Source organism: Centruroides sculpturatus, unplaced genomic scaffold (genome assembly GCF_000671375.1).
Source record: "Centruroides sculpturatus isolate CEXI.00-Female unplaced genomic scaffold, Cexi_2.0 scaffold1320, whole genome shotgun sequence".
NCBI lineage: Eukaryota > Metazoa > Arthropoda > Arachnida > Scorpiones > Buthidae > Centruroides > Centruroides sculpturatus.
In genome coordinates, this window is record NW_019385657.1 from 173377 (window position 1) to 190260 (window position 16884).

Here is a 16884-nt window from a genome sequence, read left to right on the forward strand (position 1 = left end):
AGAAAAAGTTCAGGTGTCTTGATGAAAGTTGAAGAAACGAATTTGCTAGTACAATATCAGTTTGTTGTCTCAGAACTTGAGTTTATTAAGAATAAACTTAGTTGAAGAAACAGTTTGCTGTAATTTCAGGCAGTTTAATCAACCAGATACAACCATTAGAGTATCTGCTAATTTGCTTTGCAAAGCATTTATGAAGTGGAACTGATGTTATCTTCAAATTTTGAAGTAACAGCAACTGGAAGATGAAAGAAATCTAAAATTTCAATTATGTGAATGGGCCCTTCTCATAGAATGCAATAAAACCAGAGATTAAGTAATTTAAGAAATATGATATTAGTAATGCTTTTAACAGGTACTGAAGATGATTTATTGTTTAAAGTAAGCAATGACTGATTTCAAATACAGAAGAGATTGCAGAATATACAGGTAACCCCCATATAACACGGTAGTTACGTACCAAAAATTTGCTGTGTTATGCGAATCCGTGTTATACAAAACAAAGAACTAGTACGAAAAGGAAGGTTAGGTTCCAAAAATTAAAAAAACATGCTATTATATTTTCATAATTAAGATAAATATCTTTATTAAAATTTTCTTAAGTGATACATATTGATATAAATTAATGTTTTCTTTGTCATCACTAAAAGCACTATTAACCGAGAACGTTTTCTTTTTGGCAAGTTATTCTTATCCTCTGAGCATTTTTCTGCATTATCTTCAGATCCATGCTTTACTTTTTGCAAAAAGTGTGTAATTTTAGATTGCTTGCTTCTAGTTAAAAGATCTTTGTAATTTTCTTTATATGGTGCTAAGCACTTATGAAGAATAAAGCAAGTATGGAATAAGGGGAAAACATCTGGCAACATCAGAAGCAGAAGCATCGAGATCTAGCAACATTGAAATAAGTTTCGAGAAGGACCATGTGTATCGACAGAAGGCGAGAAAAGAAAATTTACATACTTAAATAGTTCACGAAAATAATAAATTTTGTGAACTATTATTACTTAAGTATGTAAAAATTTATTACATTTCATGTTGTACGAGGGTTTTACCCAATTCTCGAACCGTGTCAGAGTGAATCCGTGCTATAACAGTACCGTGTTATACGGGGGTTACCTGTAATTTGCCTAATTCCGAAGAAGAGAATAAATATTAAAACTGTTGTACAAATAACACTTACGTAAAACTTGGTAATCGGAGTGGTTGCGTACTAGGGTAGCTAACGTTTTCGAGGGCCCTTCTGGGCTCTTCTTCAGGCTATTGTGCTGATAGCCTGAAGAAGAGCCCAGAAGGGCCCTCGAAAATGTTAGCTACCCTAGTACACAACCCCTCTAGTTACCAGGTTTTATGTAAGTGTTATTTGTATATCATCCTGGTGTGTGAAGATGAATGATTAAAACTGTTATTGTAATCTTACATTTTTCCTTGATACATAAATGTTATGCAAAAATTCTTAAAATTTGTTTTCAATCAATTTACAGTAAGATATTTATTTTTTTACATTGTATAATTTTTTTCCTAAAAAATATTCTGAAAAAATGGCTCTTATATACTAGCAAGCAGTAATCATTCATCATGCATGAAAAAATCCATTTCAATATACTTTTTTTTTACAGGTTTTAAAATATAAAGAGCCACATTATGATTATTAGACTTTCCTGTTTGAGAATCAGTAAAAATAATCATGGTTATCTAAAAAAAAGTTAAATTTTTCAATATTTTTTTTATCATGCTATATGCCTTAACTACTAAGGATATTCAGTATTAATAAAGTAAAAAGAAAAACTAATTATTTGGTTTTTTTGTTTATTATCTTCAGTTTTATGCAAATAGAAAATATGAAATATGTTTAGTTTATTTACACAAAACCAAACTTGATGTTACATAAATAAAGCATACACATTTTTAATGTTTACATTTTACATTCATAATCAATATTTATTTTTAATCCTTTGAAGCAGAAGTGTTGCCAATGCTCCTTTTTTTTATTTTTTAAATATTTCAATAAATAAGTAATAAATCTAAAAACTATTGTTTTCTAATAAATGAAAACCTGATTAATATCTCTAAATAAAAATGTATTACTGTTCCTCTATGTGCACTATTTTAAAATATTTTAAGCATTTTAGAAGTGTCAAACTTGACCTCGTTTTAAAGGCATTATAATTATAACAGTGACTCCTTACAACTCCAAACCAGTTATATCTTGTAAAGAGGAGTGTAAAATACAATTATGTCTTGATATATGAGTGTACTGACATAAGAATATAAGAGTTTTTTGAGATACAAGCTGGAGTTTGGCTTTTTTTTTTCTTTTCTTTGAGATACAAACTGAATTTTGAAATATGAGCAAGTTTCAGTTAAGTATCCGCTAGTTGGTGCAGCAAGTATCAAGCTTCAAGAGTATTTCCACCAGGGCTGCAGAGTCAGTAAAAAAACACTCGATTCTGACTCTTGATAATTTTAGTAGGCCGACTCTGACTCCTGACTCTGGCAAAATTAAATACAATGTCATTTTATGGGAGGCAAAGGTGCTCATAGGGGGTTACCTATTCTGAATTCTAAAGGGAGCACTGGGCATTTACCCAAATACTTTTATAGTTAGTATTTTTAATATTTAACTTAAATTAATATCTAAAATCTACTCACTTGAGTTTCTTAGTGAACCCGGAGCTACTGCTCATCATAAACACATTTTAGAGCTGGCACACATTCTATGTTACACCTCCTTTTTCCGCTTTAACAATAATACTTACTTACAAAAGCGTGGTGTACCTATGGGCAGCCTGCTCTCGGGATTTATGCGAGTTGGTGATAAGGCAGCTTGAAGGAGGAAGGATCATACCGCGATTTGTCTCTGACATTCTCATATACAAAAGGTATGTAGATGACATCTTTATTCTATGGAAAGCGGAACCGAACATAAACAATTTCATAAGTGCAATGAATGACAACCCGTACGGACTCACCATCAAATTGGATCAGAAGAGCAATACGGAGGCGCATTTCCTCGATATCCACCTACAACTTGATGGCACTAGGGTGGCAACGAAAGTACATTACAAATCATGCTACAGGCCATTGTTCATCCCAGCCAACTCGGCGGACCCATACTCATATAAGATCTCGGCATTCCGTGCCCTAACAAGGCGGGCTTATACACACCATACTAGATCTGAAGACACAGAAGCGGAGTTGAAACGCATTCAGAACATAGCAGTACAGCACGGATATAGAAAGAACCTGATACACGACCTTGCCCGCGCATACGTATCACGAATAGCCGCACGCGACACTTCTAACATACAAGCAGCGGCCCACGAAACACACAATGTAAATAACACACAGTCTCATGCGGTAGTTGAGTACAATCATCACCTCAACTCAGTTTACAGGGAGATTGCCGCCCATACTAACACTAGGATTGCATACAAGAGGCCTAGCACTGTATATGGGCTACTCCGCGGTGGCAAAGACAAAATCAATAAGAAGCTAGCACCAGGGGTTTACATGGTCCCTCTATGGGACAACAGGTTTCAAAGGGAATTAGTTTATATTGGGTCCACAAAACGCTCTTTGAATAAAAGATTGCAGGAACACAAATACGACATCGTTAATAAAAGGCACACCACCGCCCTATCAACGTATGCCACTGATCCCGGCATAAGAGCTGACCTACATGAGGCCAAACTGATCAAACTTTCTCATCGAGTGGAACACCTACGAAATCTGGAGGCATTGGAAATTTACAAAGCCGGGTTATGCACCAATTGCATTAACGCTAATGATGCAGTCAATGTATCCCACGCGTGGAAATACTGCTATGAGGTAACGGGCGACGCCCACTCCAGCAATTAAAGACAACATCCCAGTTTGGTGTATTTATTTATATATATTTATATAATTGTATGTATTACGTATGCCATTCCGTCGCCATGGCAATGCGCATGCATAACTGTATTCTTTAAAATCAGTTTGTGCGGTTCCATTTTTCGAAGTTGATTTTCAAAATTAATTTCATAATCATTGTTCTACGCTTGCACAGGTTCGAATCTAACGGATTTTAAGCCTGATGAAGACCGAGAGTACGGTCGAAAACGTTTGTTTATTATTAAATTGATTACTACTGGACGTTTAAAGGTTTTGGAGTTTTAATTTAAATTAATATTTATTTGTATAAAAAAATTTATTTTTAACAAAAATTTAATAAGAGGAAAAAGGGGAGCGATAAAATTCTACATCTATATATCTTTATTCTACAGCTTTCACATTTTAATTCCACCTTTCCAGTAAAGTTAGTTTAACTAAAAAGTGTGTGATCTAGCTACTTCAGCAGCCCCTTGTTCAGAAAAGAAAAAATGCACTTTGATCAATTAGTCTGGCTCATTCAGAAAAATAGAGTACTTATTTAGAGCGGGGATAATAAAGGAATGAATCAAAAATATTCAAATTCAATTTGGTCAAAATAATTTACCTACTAAACACAAATACTACAAAGAGAACTATTGATACATATTTAATAAATGAACTTTAATGACACCATGGGTCCAAAGAAAGTAAGTGTAAAGAGCAGTGGCTAAAAGCCAAAATGTATGATTTCACTTGAGGTAAAGCGAGAAATTATAAAAAAAAACATGAGGAAGGCATAAGAGTAATGGATTTAGTGAGACAGTATGAGCATTCTACATCAATGATATGCACAATATTGAAACAGAAAACCTCTATAATGAGTATAATAGCAGCTAAGGGAGTAACAATAATATCGAAGCTACACACTTCAGTCCATGAGAAAATGGAAAATCTCTTGTTTCTGTAGATAACAAAGAAGTTCTTCAGCAGAAGAGGAGTTCAAAGCCAGCCATGGCTGGTTCAAAAAGGACTGGCATTCATTCTGTCATTAGGCAAGATGAGGCGGCTAGTTCAGACGTCAAGTCAGTTGAAGATTTTCTCAAAATGTTTGCAGAGATCATAGACCTGAAGGATACGTCCCCAGCAAGTGTTTAACTGTGACAAAACTAGATTTTTTTTTGGAAGAAGATGCTGAGGAGGACTTGCATCACAGTAGATGAGATGATGATGCCAGACCACAAACTGATGAAGGGTTAATTAACTCTTACACTGTGTGCAAATGCAAGTGGCAAGATAAAGCTGCTTCTTGTATACCACTCTGAAAACCCAAGAGCTTTTAAGTCACAAAATACTGAAGGAAAAACTGCACGTCATATGGAGGGCTAACCCACAAGTGTGGGTGACAAGGCAGTTCTTTGTCAATTTGGATAAATCTGGTGTTTGGTCCTGCTATAAAAAATATCTGGAGGACAATGATCTACTGCTATGAGCCCTTCTCATTTTCAATAATGCACCAGCCCACCCACCAAACCTTGAAGACATCTGTCAGGATAGAATCATACAGAAACACGATTCCCGCCTTTTTCTCTATTTCAAACGAGTAATGGTCGATGCCACAGAAACTCGGTTGGAGAAATGACCATTTGTTTTGAATGTGTGGTTGCTGATTGGCCGCCAATCAGTGGACATACAGCGGACCTTCGACAGAGCTACGAAGCACTGGTTGGTCAATCAATCCTGCCTTCAATCCATATAAAAAGATTGAAGTCGAGGCGAGAAACTTAAGGTTCGGTTTAAGCTTGGCTTAGAACTTCACGTCAAAACTTGGACTTGGTCAATGGAACTCAGTTAAGAAGGTTGTTTAACATTAAGTGTGAGGCAAGATCGCATTCGTCTCGCTGTTTCTTCTATGATGCTGGAAGGAGCTTACGTCCAGCCACGTTGCATCTTAAGGTGTCTTTTCAACAGACCTGTTCAGGATTAATGGACTACAGTAGTGTGTCGATTATCCAAAAATCAATCATCTGAAAGAATTCCAGTCGGTAAATTTAAATTTTTGCCAGTGCTGTGGCACTGCAATCTTTGGCTGTGTCTTGGGCTAATCAAATATTTTACGTTTTTGATACTAAATTAACTTCTGAAGTATAATTTTTTATTTTTATATTTTTCAATATATTTATTTTGTTTGTACAAAATAAAAAAATAATTTTTAATGATACAATAGTCTTCATTAGGCTTAACATCGACGAAAATTCAACGCGAAGCGATATGCAACGGAGAAAAATTTTAACATGGGATAGGTTAATATATTTTTTTGTACATAATCGGTTATCCGAAATATCGATTTTCTGAACAACCCCAGTCCCCAATTGATTCAGATAAACGACGCTCTACTGTACTTACACACTACGGAGAGTTTAGGTGGGTAAGTTGAGTTTACTATCATCTGTACAGTATATAAATTAGGTACTGTAAGTCTAATACAGTACTGTAATTTTATACATTTTTTGTGAAAAAAAACATTTCTTATTCAACGGCCATAAAAATTATTTCTATTAATTAATGATGTCTCCAAAGTTCAATGAATTTTTCGCAGAAAAATAACTTATTAGAAAACGCGCCCACCGTTTGGTGTGCTGCTCCGCAACGAAAACAAGCTTAAGCAATGGCATTGTCGAACAGTGCACACTCGGAAAGTAATACTACAATTTTTTGTTTATAGCATAGTTTATACGGATTATTCCCAAAAAATTATACATGTTTTGGAAATGTTGAGTCGAATTAGTCTAGAATCAATTAATTTTATGGAAGAAAACCTTTCAAACAGCCATAGTCCGTAAACTGCACACGTGCTGGGCTGTGATTGGCTTATGTATTTAAGGATTCCTACAATGCAAAATTCTTATAAAGTGGAATGTATCTACCGCATTATAGGTGGGGGGTCGACTGTATTTGACAAATTATTTTTTACTTACAAATCTCAAGTAATTAATTATTATGCATCTGATAGAGCCGAAAATTATCGTATCCACCCAAATTATTTAGAATTCTGAAGGAACTTACTTAGGCTGTCATTATAAGATCCAATATTAGACCATTATGTATCATTTGTTCTTTGATACCAAAATATATGAATCTAATTTGCCTTTATTAGTAAATGTGTACTCCAACATATATGTTGGAAAAACTAGCCAGAATTTGATATTTTTGGAAAAATCTACTTATATACATTATGACAATATTTATATTGAAGTCAAAATTTAATATGAAAATTTCTTATTACAGGTTAGTTCCATGGAGTTAGTACAAGAAATTCATCAATTGTTAATGGATCGAGAAGATACATGTCATCGAACATGTTTTTCTCTTCAACTTGATGGAATGACATTAGATAACTTTGCAGAACTGAAAAGTATTGAAGGTTTAAAAGAAGGTTCTATGATCAAAGTAGTTGAAGGTATGTATGTATGTGTGTTTGTGTTAAATAAATATTTTGAAAATAAATTTGTAAGATATAATTATTATTACTATTTTACATTTCTAATAAAACAAATTTTCTTAGAAGTACAGTGAAACCTCGGTATACGACCTTAATCCGTTCCTGGTGTTTGGACTTATACCGAATAGGACGTATACCAAACCAACCTTTTCCATAAGAAGTAATGTAAAAATGATTAATCCGTTCTCATGTAAAAAAAATGGCTGGCTTTAAACCCCTCGCTAGTTTCTGCTTGATTTTTCATGAGATCAGCATGTATCTTTTTAGCTTTCTCGCAAATAATTGCTTCCGATATGCTGTTGCCAGCACATGTTTTTCAGTTATCCAAAGCAAAAGCAATTTCTCGACATGATCTAGTGTTTTCGATCTCTGTTTAGTAATTGATTTAACCCCTTTCGCAACGTTAGCAAATTTAATAATGTCTATTTTTCACGATTGTCGATATCGTCATTCTCGGAATACGGAATGCAACAGTTAAATCTCGTTAAATCTCGAACATGCATGCCACCTTCATATTTCTCAACAATCTCTTTTTTCAGTTCCGTTGTGATTCTAGTCATTTTTTTTATTTGCAATTCATGATTAATAAAAATAATAAAACGTTACTTACAAATTAAAATCAGAAGAAACTTAACAAAGTTATAAACTGTAGCACCGCGAACGTATAGTCTAGTGTAGTACACCGATAGTTCTACTTGTTCATAGATGGCGCGTATAATTGAATTAAGTTGTATACTGAACAAAAGTCGTATACCGAGCAAAATTTGTTTCGTCCAAACAAGACGTATTCCGAATTGGACGTATTCTAAAGCAGACGTATACCGAGGTTCCACTGTATTTTAATATTAAATGTTGATTGTAAAGTTGAACAACCACTGGATTACATCATGCTACTTTTTTGCAATTATATTTAATTACTAAATAATTTGTCACTAGAGGGACAAATTAGTAATTAATTAAAATTAGATGTAATCCAGTGGTTGTTTGACTTTACTAATTTATCAGATTTTGTGATGTTTGCTGATTGTAGTTTATATGAATGTTTATAATTATAAAAATTAAATTTTATAAAACTTTATTGCTTAAGAATATTTCTAAGTAGTTCCTTTAAACAGGTGAAAGTTGATCATATTATAGAATGTAATATAGTACATATATATTAATAATTTATTTTAATGGGTGGCAGAAAAAAACTTGCACAAAATATCTTATGTTCTAGTTTAACAGCAAATAATTTTTATGGTGAATGTGCTGTAATTTGAAAATGTTTGGAATGCTGTGGATTATTCTAGAATTTTTTACTGCATTTGATTTTCTGCTTCTTTCAAAATGGCAGCAAAAGATTATGCTTTATCCCTAACAGAGTACAACATTTATACATGAATAAAATGTCAGGAAAAAAGTTTACAGTAAACCATTGTACAAATGAAGGAATTTCAAACAGACTACATATTGCATTTTCCAATTCTTTTGAGATTGGATTACCATCACAGAGAAGAAAAGGGTAATGTAGAAAAGCAAAAATTCAAGTGAAAACCAAGTTAGAAAAGCCAAGTTATAAAATGTAAAACCACTAGATGCCAAGTAATGTTACAAAATTACTTGGCATCTATCAAAATAACACAACTGTTTATCGGCATTACAAAAAAGGTTTATGCAAGTACTTTTGACAGTATATAACTTTCGTTTTCAGGCAGTACAGGTAACCCCCGTATAACACGGCACTTCTATAGCATGGATTCACTCTAACACGGTTCGAGAATTGGTACCACCCCCATATAACACGGTACTGTTATAGCACGGATTCACTCTGACATGGTTCGAGAATTGGGTAAAACCCTCGTACAACATGAAATGTAATAAATTTTTACATACTTAAGTACTAATAGTTCACGAAAATAATAATTTTCGTGAACTATTAGTACTTAAGTATGTAAATTTTCTTTTCTCGCCTTCTGTCGATACACATGGTCCTTCTCGAAACTTGTTTTAGTGTTGCCAGATCTTGACGCTTCTGATGTTGCCAGATGTTTTTCCCTTATTTCATACTTGCTTTATTCTTCATAAGTGCTTAGCACCATATGAGGAAATTTATAAAGATCTTTTAACTAGAAGCAAGCAATCTAAAATTATATACTTTTTGCAAAAGGTAAAGCATGGATCTGAAGATAATGCAGAAAAATGCTCAGAAGATAAGGATGACTTGCTGTTTTCTTTTTGGCAAGTTATCCTCGGTTAATAGTGCTTTTAGTGATGACAAAGAAAACATTATTTAATTTATATTAATATGTATCACTTAAATATCTTTATTAAAATTTTCTTATATTAATTATGAAAATATAATAGCATGTTTTTTAATTTTTGGAACCTAACCCTCCTTTTCATACTGGTTCTTTGTTTTCGTAACACGGATTCGCATAACACGGCAATTTTTTGGAATGTAACTACTGTGTTATACGGGGGCTACCTGTATTGTCATTCACAAAAACAGAATGCAACTATTTGAAAAATGGAATAAAAACAGTAAAGAACAATTTACAAATTGTTCCTTGTGCACAAGCATGGAATGTAATTGAAATATATAAAATTACAAAATTTTTAGCTACCAGTGAAATAAAACTAATAAAAATTACTAGACTAAAAATATAAAAGTAAATTAATACACAGCAACACCATTAATGAAGAATATGTTTTTTATTGCAAAATATGCAATTTATGACTTTTTAGAAGCTTAAATAGTACTGTCCACTATTCTAGTATGTCAAGCATGGGAGAGTTGCATGTGCCATTGATGCAATGAAAAGAGGCTCCTGGATAATGTTCTTTGGTCCCCACATCATAGGAGTGAAGTTTGTGACAAATGTTGATTGAATTTACCCTCTATTACTTGTTTGGTTAGCTCTATTATATATCTGTTAGGTGCAACATTTTCATGATGCTTTGCAAGACTGAGGCAGAGCATTCTTGCAGTTGCTCCAATATATAACAGCTTCAACTCAGTTAATGAATTTTGTAAGGGAATAACATAAACTGCTTATGTTATTTCCGTACAAAGTTCGAGAAAGTGTCATCCTCTTTAAAGTTGATGGATTTTTTTTTTTTGTTACAGATGGATATATATAAGGCTATTTTAACAAAAATAGCCTTATATATATCCATCTGTTAATGGAGTTGTGCTATGTTAGATGTTCAATGGCAAATCCTGGTCTTATCCAAATGGACTTCAACAGTGGGGCATATAAGGCTGTGGAGTAGAAGCCCTTAGATATGTTCAAATTGTGTTCCTTTAAGCAGGGTAAAGTGATTTGTCTGCTCCCATTTGCTCCACCTCTTTGCTGGACCTTTAGTTCATGAGAGGAATGGAGTATACCTCTGGCATGTGTTGCCAGATTAGGGGATCCTTGGCATTTCTGAGGAGTGAAGACATTGGGGTTCCTTTTGAAGGCCAGGTTGATGTTATTGTTTCAGGATCTCTCCTTGTATAGAGACAAGTATTGCATTTTACATGACCAACTTGTATGTTTCAGAATGAAGGGTTATGGGTACTGCTGTGTCCATGTACTGTACACTGTGATGTTCAATGAGTTCTTTAATGATCTTCCTAGAGAATCCATGCTGGACAGCCTGGCTAGTAATAGTATGAAATTTCTGCATTGTCTCCATTGGTTCAGAGATTTGAGTGAATTCTCTATGGACTATTGTTAAAGACAACCATCCTGTATGAAAAGGGATTGTATAAGAATGACATTATGAATAGGGGGATAAGTTGGTTTTCTGTAACCTTTGTTACTATGCATCCATTAATAAACTGGATGTCTATATCCAGGAAGTACACCTCTGTTGCTGGACTTCTACAAGTTTGTTTTTCAAATGAGTGGTACTTTTTTGCTTGTTCTTAGGGTATTGAGTTAGATGTTCTTAATCTAACAAAAGCAGTACAATTAAAGCAAAAACTCCATACCTTACTTCAACTCCAAAAAAAAACAAAAAATCGACACACCTGAACCAATTACGGTGTGATCATGCAAAAGATTGGAAAACAAACGTTTTCAAACCCCTTCTGGGTTCTGCTTCAGGTTCTAATCAGCTTCTAAAGACGTTCGATGTCCGTTATAAGTAGAAATTCGATCGTTCATGTCGTTTAAAGCTTGAAATTTAAGTTGTAGGTTCAAATGGATTCTTTCAAGCTTTAAACGATATGAACGATCAAATTTCTACTTATAACGGACATCGAACGTCTTTAGAAGCTGATTAGAACCTGAAGCAGAACCCAGAAGGGGTTCGAAAACGTTTGTTTTCCGATCTTTTGCATGATCACACCGTAATTGGTTCAGGTGTGTCGATTTTTTGTAGTAGTTCCGGTGTGATAGATAGTGAATTTATTTGTAAAAACAAAAAAGTTTGAGGGTGAAGTTTTGGTTTGGATTACAATGGTACCAAAAAAGATTGCATTAAGCCCTAATCAGAAAATCAGTTTTGCTATCTGTGCCCTGCAATATTTAAATAAAATATACATCACTTAATTCCTTACATTCAAAAGAACTCTTCTCAAGCAGAATATCTTTTGGTCATATTAGGCAAGTTCCTACTGTACCAAAACCTACTGGATTACCTGCAACAAGAAACACATTACTTTTGTTGAAAAGGAGAATAATACTGCAAACATGCCAGAAATTAGGCAAGTCAAGGTTTTTGGTCAGTTCTCAAGACAGCCGTTTACAAAGAGTTCAAAGCAAAAACCACAGATTGGCTGATAAGTGAGATAAAGTACTATCTGAAAGTTGTGAGCAAAAGTCTTATACAGAAATATGTGCAGCACATCCAAAGTCAAATCTACTGCATTAAATAATGGGACTTGTAGAGTTACAAAAGTAAAAGAGAATATATAGCTTTTCATCATTTAGTTCATAGTTCATAGAATTTTCTTTTTTTTCAAGGTAAAAAATACATTACACAAACTTGTGCAGATTTTTTTTTTCTGGACACCTGTTATTATATAAGACCTTTTTATATTTTCAGAAAAAAAATGGAATCTTTTAAATAAATAAATGGAGTTAAAATTTTAAATTATCATGGTCATTTTGCATGAGAAGTGCTATGATTATTTAAGTGTACAGTAACCTCAAGCTTACATTAATATGATTTTTGAAAATTTAAATATTAATTATATTTAAATTTCTTTGATACAGTATAAGATAAGGTAATGGTATTTTTGGTGAATTTAAAAGGAATAATGAGCATTTATAAACATAGAATAACCTGATCTTTGAGATTAATGCCAAATGATTGCTGGGTTATATTAATAAGCATTTACTTAGAATTCATAAGTTGTTTAAATTTTGTTAACTGTTTGTGACAAATGTGTACCTTTAGGATGATATTAAAGATTTTGCATATATTTTGATTGAAACATCATATATTTTTGTGCAGCAGTTTGCTGTGTCATTGAAGTCTCTTGTATTATGAAGTAATTGATTTTTCATTTTAATAGAACCATATACAGTTAGAGAAGCAAGGATTCATGTACGTCATGTTAGGGATCTTTTAAAATCACTTGATCCTGCTGATGCATATAATGGTGTTGAATGTAATTCACTTTGTTTTCTTAATGCTATTACTCAAGGAGATATTTTAGGTAATTGTTTGATGGTTTATTACATTTTGAGATTAAAGTATATATCTTAGTAGTAGTAATTTTTTTGTCTTTTATATATTGATAGAAGTGAAAAAAACAAGACCAGATTCTGTTGATTGTACTCCACCTGATTTTATTTTACCTGGTTCTAAAGAACGCCCTTTGTTACCTCTTCAACCTCAAGTAAAAGAATGGAAGGTAAAAAATTAAAGAAAGCGTTACTTAACTTTTAAAAATTTTATATATAAATATTATCCACTTAATTCAATGTATGTACATTACATTCATAATTAAGTTATACATGATCTATGTCACGTTATATTATGCAGATAGATTTATGTTGTAAACAATATAAATTTATGTACATGTATACATTGTTACTTCAGTCTCACAAAATGAATGTATCAAAATGAAAACTGCTTTCTATAAACTTTATAAACATGTTTTACTGTTTGTAAAGTTTTTTCATATATTGAAATTTATTATTGTTCAAATTCATCTATACTAATATTATAGAGAGATAATGTTTGTAAGTTTGGATGTAAGGATAATCTCCAAAACTATTCATCCGATTTCAAAAATTCTTTCACCAATATTTAGAATGGAACTTCAGGGTGGACATAGGCTGTATATTATCTATTAAACATTCATATAAATTAAAAGATATCATCTAGGGTTAAGGCGTTTATGTCCAACAGATGATGTTACGAGTACGATGACCTAAGTTTGCTTTTATGTGAGGCATTATGCTTTTCTGTGAGGATGAACTAAAGCAGATCATCTTCTATCTATCTATATAAATAAAAATGTAATGTTCGTTTGTTCCTACCGATTCCTTTGAAATTTTGACACAATGCTGCATTTGAATATGCATGTGTTCTTATATAATATACACGTCGAAATTCCCCCCATTGGGACAGGATTAAGGCTTACCGTGAAGAACTTGGCTTCTATTATACTATTTTAGATGCAGTTTTTTGTTTTTTTTTTTTTATTTGTTTTAATTGGGTACGTCGAGAATGTACACTAAGAAGGAATTTTTCGAAAAATTCCCCCCTCCATGGGGGAAGTGTTATACATTTATAATAGATACACTTTGAGCCACAACAACACATGATGGGGTCTGCTAGTATTATATAAAATAAGCAACTACAAAAGCAACATTATTTCAATAATTGACAATCATTAAAATTATTTTAAATAGGGTCCTCAAGCACTGAAAGTGTTAACAAGTAGTGGCTGGAATCCACCACCTGGAATTAGAAAATTACATGGTAAGATACAATTATTATATTTAAAATAGGTATATTTGTTATATTTTTATATTTATTTAATAACGATAAAAAGAGATTTTGAAAGTTGTCAAGAAAATAACATACTGCAGTTCATTTCTCAGTAAATATTTATTCTGAAAAAAGAAAAATTATGCGTTATAAATATTATTATTCTGTCAGCATATTTGTTTTCTTATATAATGTTAATTGCTGATGATCATATCCTGATTAGAATCTGCCTTAATTGTAATGTACTTGTTCGTTTTTAATAATCTCTGTTCTAAATGCATAAATTATCATCAGTGATAAGTTTTTAATAGAAGTCTAAGGAAACAGGATTAGTATTATAATGTAAATTTTGATCAAATTTTATGATGATTTTACAAGTTTATGTAAGGATACAATAAGAAAAATTTACATAAGGATGTAATCATATTGGAAACTAAGCCTGAATCAAGAGTCAGCAATGACTTGGTACCAAGTGAAAAAGTCACTGACTATATATATATATACACAGGAATCAGAGTTGCCAATTGTTGGGGGTTGATTTCTCTGCCCCTGAGTCCTGTAGTAATTTTGAATATCTCATTCAAAAGGTAATTTCTTTTCTTAGGTACTGTGCAAAATTTCAGATCTATATATATAAAATTGCTTGTCCTGACTGACTCACTGACTGATTCATCATCTCCCAGAGCAAACCGCTGGACCTAGAGAGGTGAAATTTGGTAAACAGTTAGGGTACGTCATGAAAACACACACTAAGAAGGGATTTTTTGAAATTCCCAAGTGGAGGGGAGAGGGAGAGCATTAAGGGTTAACTGGAAAAACATACTATTTTAGATGTGATTTTTTTTGTTTTTATCTGCATTTTAGTAGGGTATGCCATGGCAATGCACACTAAGAATGGATTTTTAGAAATACCCCTGCGGGGGGTGAGGTAGAGCATTAAGACTTAACCGGAAAAACGTCTTCTACTGTACTATTTTAGATGCGATTTTTTTTTTTCATTTTATATGCATTTTAGTAGGGAATGTCATGGGAATTCACATTAAGAAAGGATTTTTCAAAATTTCCCCGCGGGGGGGAGAGGTAGAGCATTAAGGCTTAACTGGAAAACGGCTTCTACTGTACTATTTTAGATACGATTTTTTGTTTTCAACTACGTTTAGTCTTCATTGAGTATTTAGGTGTATTAAATTGATAACATTTCAGACATTATTATAAATATTCTTATCTATTTCGATTATAATTAAAAATGTTCGATCCGTTTTAAATTCAAATTTGTTATTGCATATTGGTTCAATTATAGAACGATTGTAAACATTCCAGAAAATTGATCAAATTGAAGATAGTTTGTTTGATTCTCGGCAAATTCTCTTCAGCGGTAGGTGTTATATGACAATTACTATGGTTATTGAAATATTGAATGTAAATGGGGTTTGCTTGCAAAACCTCCGCAGACGAAGTTGCGGGTAACAGCTAGTCTTTCTATAAAGGTGCTGTTGAAATATAAGCAATTGAAAAGTGCAAAAATCACCCAAAAAAGTTTTCTTCTTTTTCTTTATCCAGCACTGCAGATGCTCCCAGAGAAAAAATTCTCTAGAAAGCTCAAATTATAAACTTAAGACACTATCTTTATTAATAGCGAGGTCGAGGCCGAAGTTTTAAATGCGAAAACGTGTAAGTCGGGCATTCAGCGCCACTTTCCTGTAAGCCTAGAAGTTTGACAATGGTGTTTGGAATGTCAAGCATGATTCCACTGACTATCCAAAACCATTCTAGGCTTACAGGAAAGCGGTGCTGAACGTTTGACGTACACATTTTTGCATTTAAATCTTCGGCCTCGACCTCGCTATTAATAAAGATAGTGTCTTAAGTTTATAATTTGAGCTTTCTAGAGAATTTTTTTCTCTGGGAGCATCTGCAGTGCTGAATGAAGAAAAAGAGAACTTTTTTTGGGTGATTTTTGACCCTTTTGCTTCTAAAAGCTCATTTTAGAATTATAGATTCCTCCATCACTATACTATCAATAGTGCGGGCACTGTCATCTTTCTTTCACTGTCGTTCCTAAATGCCTACAAACAGCTGTGAACTCCTGTTGCAGACCGACCGCTATTAACGAACGCACCCAAAAACTGTTATCAGTTGATGATGCTCATGCTGAGATCATCATATAGGATGAATAATCCTCTGGTAAAATATTTACTTAAATAATAAATAAGTATTTTACCTATGAAAAAAATGAATAATAAATCTGATTTTAAAGAAGGATTTAACAGCATATTTTTTAATTTTAGGAACCTAACCACTCTTTTCACACTAGTTCTTTGTTTCATATAACATGGATTTGCATAACATGGCAATTTTTTGGAACGTAACTCCCATGTTATACAAGGGTTACCTGTATTCATAAACATAATAGGAAAACTAGTACTAAGAATCTTCTTTTTAATCATAATCATTTAAATCAAATGTAAAGAATTTCAAATGAATTCTGAAAATTTTCTGGTTGTATTTTAATAGGTGACTTAATGTATCTGTATGTAGTTACTTTAGAAGATAAACGTTTTCATATAACTGCATCTACTAGAGGATTTTATGTAAATCAGTGAGTAAAAACTTCCATG

The 16884-nt window shown here is 32.9% G+C and overlaps 1 protein-coding gene across 4 annotated transcripts in view; it reads left to right on the plus strand.

The window, feature by feature from the left end:
* Window positions 1-16884, plus strand: part of LOC111640930 (clustered mitochondria protein homolog) — a 77839-nt gene that overhangs the window by 27975 nt on the left and 32980 nt on the right. For all 4 annotated transcript variants that reach the window (XM_023387019.1, XM_023387018.1, XM_023387020.1 and 1 more), the window contains exons 3-7: window positions 7135-7306; window positions 12840-12983; window positions 13069-13181; window positions 14188-14257; window positions 16781-16865. In XM_023387019.1, coding sequence (XP_023242787.1) covers window positions 7135-7306; window positions 12840-12983; window positions 13069-13181; window positions 14188-14257; window positions 16781-16865 — 584 coding nt within the window. The remainder of the gene's footprint in view (window positions 1-7134; window positions 7307-12839; window positions 12984-13068; window positions 13182-14187; window positions 14258-16780; window positions 16866-16884) is intronic.